Here is a 3,559-nt window from a genome sequence, read left to right as displayed (position 1 = left end):
TTACACCTCCCGCTCCCACCCTCCCTTTCTGGGTCTGGGCCCACACGGGGTGAGGCCAGGCCGTGGGGCAGCGGCTGGGACGGGTGTGGGGCCAAAACCTTCCTTCACAGTGCCCCACAAGGGCAGGAACCCCTCGGCGTCCCCTGTCCACGGCAGGACCCTCAGACCCTCTGAGCTTGGACCCATCAGTGTCCCCTCACGTTGCTTCCAGGGCAGGGAGCTCAGTGTCTCCTGTCCCTCAGCACGTCCCTCACGGTACTTCTGAGGGCACAGTCCCCTCGTGTCAGTGTCCCCAGCAGCGACAGACCCCTCAGTGTCCCCTCAGCTCACGAGGGCCCCTCGGCACCCCCGGGGCTGGGAACAGACCCTCAGTTCTCCCTTGGCCGGGGCTCGGGGGGATGGTGGTGGTGGGGGGGTGAGGCAGCTCCATGGCCGCCCCTCAGCCCGGTGCGGAGGGGAAAGCGGCGAGGGGCCCGCGGGCCGCCCCGAGCCGTTCCGTACCGAGCCGTGCCGGGCCGGGCCCCGCTCCGCTCCGCCCCGCTCGGGCTTTTATACCGGGGCTAAATTTAGGCTGCGCCCGAGCCGCTGCCTCCCGCCCGCCCCGTCCGGGACGCGTTTCCTCCGCTCCCTGCAATTGGCCTGAGGGCGCCCGCGCCCGCGTTATAAGGTGCGGAGGGCGGCTCTCGGCGCCGCGCCGTCCGCCGTCCCGCCCGGCAGCACCATGGCGCTGACCGACACCATCCTGCCCTCCTTCGCCACCTTCGCCAGCCCCTGCCGCGAGAAAACCCTCCACGAAGTGAGTCTCGGCCCCTTCCCGGCGCGGCTCGGCCGGGATCCTGCTTCTCCCCAAACCGTTCACTTCCCCACCCCCCCCGCTCCTCGGCTCCTCTCAAACGCCACCTCTCACCTTCTCTCTTTTCTTTCTCTCGCAGAGGTGGAAGTGCGAGCAGGAGGCCAAGACCCCCGCGGGCAGCTGGGGCGGCCTTTCCCCGCGCAAGGAGGATGAAGATCTCAACAACGTGCTGGATTTTATCCTTTCCATGGGCAGTGACAGCTACAGCCAGGGAGCAGCCGGTGGAGACTATCCCCCAGCCCAAGGGGAGAGCGGCGGCGGCAGCTTTTACCAGACAAACCCGTCCCAGGGATGCTACAGTGGGCTGGAGCAGGGCAGCCCCCCGCCCTACAGCGCCGGCATGGTGCCGGAGATGATGCGCTCGGACATGGACTCCAACTACTGCCCTCCCGGCAGCGTCCACGGGAGGTTCTTCGTGACACCCAGCTTTGGGGGCCCACAGTTCGTTGAGAACATTAAACCCGAGCCCGATATGGACAATTACGGACCCGTCCTGGGGCTGGTGCCCCAGGCTTGCCCAAAGATCAAGCAGGAGGGCAACGCGACCTGCATGATGGCCTACGAGCAGCCCCGGGTCGCCAGCTCCCCCCAGATCCCCGGCGCAGAGACACCCCCCCTGAGCCCCGACGACCTGATGGTGAATGACTGCCACACGCAGATGATGTGCCCCTCGTCCGTGTCCTTCCAGCAGAGCTACCACCCAGCCTCCAACTTCCACCACCCGCAGACCCACCTGCAGTACCAGAACACCTCCCAGTTCGGCCTTTTCGAGGACAGCCTGCCCTTACAACCCTCTGCTCCCAGGGGCATGCTCACCCCTCCTTCCTCGCCTCTGGAGCTGCTGGACTCCAAACCAAAACGAGGACGTCGGTCCTGGCCACGGAAGAGAACAGCCACTCACACGTGCACCTACGCGGGTTGTGGGAAGACCTACACCAAGAGTTCACACCTGAAGGCTCACCTCAGGACACACACAGGTAAACAGGGCTGGTCCATCCTGCTCGCTGGTCCTGTGTGAAACGGCTTGAGCATGAGCTTTAACCCCAGAGTCCCTTAAGCTCCAGGGGCATTCCTGGTTGGGCTTTGACAGGCGGTCAGAGCGATGATATCTGAGTGCTTTCCCGTGCTTGTGTGTGTCAAAGCCTCTCTAAGGGCTTTTAACACCCTTCCTCAGCAAAGGCTTTCCCCTCGCAGGTGTAGGTTAGTGAAGGAATTGCTAGAGCAGGTTGGCTTCAAAGCACTTGGATCTGGCAGAAGGGCTGGGTGGCAAATCAAAGGAGGTGCTGAGATAAAGTGGGGAGCTTTGCCTGTGTGTGGGAGTGCCACGCTGAGTCACGCTCTGTCTGCTCTCTCCCCCAGGTGAGAAGCCCTACCACTGCAACTGGGACGGCTGCGGCTGGAAGTTCGCCCGCTCCGACGAGCTCACCCGGCACTATCGCAAACACACCGGGCACCGGCCCTTCCAGTGCCACCTCTGCGACAGGGCCTTCTCCAGGTCAGACCACCTGGCTCTGCACATGAAGCGGCACATGTAGCCCCCGCAGACTCCCAGCTGCCCACAGTGGACGTTATTTAAACTGCTCAGGTGCAGAAGGGTTTGGGAAAAGAAACCAATGTTGTAGCTGGTACTACGTAGGGGAGGCACCGACGCTCCGGCGATGGACGCTGAGGAGATTTGACCCAAGGAGACTTAGCCAGTCAGCTCCTGCAGAGAACTTGACGGGACTCAATCAGTGAACCTGCCCATCCCAGGCAGAACAAGGGTTATTTATGCAGCTTGTGTGAAGGGTGAACTCCGTAAGACTCCATACAGATTGTATAGAAGAAGCTGTAAATATGTCTGTCTGTTTTCTAACTGCCCAAGTCCTTAAGCTTTACGAGACAATGTTTGTATGGAAACTGCCTGAAGTTGACCCTAGAAGAGGTTTAAATGAATGTTACTGTAGTTAAGGATGTTGTTTTAGATCTCAGTTGAAGACATGGCTAAGAGAACACTCCTACAGTTTAGACTGTTTGTTTCACAGGTGCAATAATATTCTTGTCTGCCATGATCTACACTAGAAGTACAGGGCTTGATGTCTTGTAAGGAAAAAGAACCTATTTTACTGTAATGTTTTTTATATATTGTAAATAATTTTATACAAGGAGAACTATTGTATGTGTAAATAGAAGACAAATGGGTATTTTGCCTATTCCTGTTTTTATAAGAGCCTCGTGGTTTTCAGTGTTTGAAGACATTTCTTCTTTTTAATAAAACAAGTTTTTAATTGCTGTGATTCTTCCTCTGCTTTTTACATCTCTCCCTCTTCCTTCTTCTTCTTCCCCTCCCTGACAGCCAGACCAACAAACACCTGGCTACACTTTAAATCCTCAACAACTGTAAGAGCATGCTTCAAAAACACCCAATCGAGCTGATCTAGGTGGGAGCTGCTTCTGCAGGGGGGTTGGACTGGATGAGCTCTAAAGGTCCCTTCCAGCCCCCACCATTCTATGAATCTATGATCTCTGAAGGTCCCTTCCAACCCCCCCATTCTATGAGTCTCTGACTCCACCTGAGCTGTGGATTCCTCCCAGCTCCATAGCAGTGGGGAACTCGCTCTCAGGGGTAAAACACGAGACAATACGGTGTTTGATCAAAACAAGAATCAGCTAGGACAGGGGAGATCACATTCAAAATCCACTTCCTAAAAATGGTTAAGCAAGCAA

At 57.5% G+C, this 3,559-nt stretch overlaps 1 protein-coding gene across 1 annotated transcript; it reads left to right on the top strand.

The window, feature by feature from the left end:
- The first annotated feature begins 678 nt into the window (after positions 1-678).
- KLF2 (KLF transcription factor 2) lies at positions 679-3,124 on the top strand. Its single transcript, XM_062015252.1, has 3 exons — positions 679-796; positions 933-1,830; positions 2,213-3,124. The coding sequence occupies exons 1-3, from the start codon at positions 722-724 to the stop codon at positions 2,386-2,388; spliced, it is 1,149 nt and encodes a 382-aa protein (XP_061871236.1). The 5' UTR covers positions 679-721; the 3' UTR covers positions 2,389-3,124.
- The last annotated feature ends 435 nt before the right edge of the window (positions 3,125-3,559 follow it).

The sequence above is a fragment of the Colius striatus genome, chromosome 25 (assembly GCF_028858725.1).
Source record: "Colius striatus isolate bColStr4 chromosome 25, bColStr4.1.hap1, whole genome shotgun sequence".
In the NCBI taxonomy this organism is placed as follows: Eukaryota; Metazoa; Chordata; class Aves; order Coliiformes; family Coliidae; genus Colius; species Colius striatus.
Note: the sequence above shows the minus strand (reverse complement) of the source record. Positions and strands in the feature narration are given on the sequence as shown.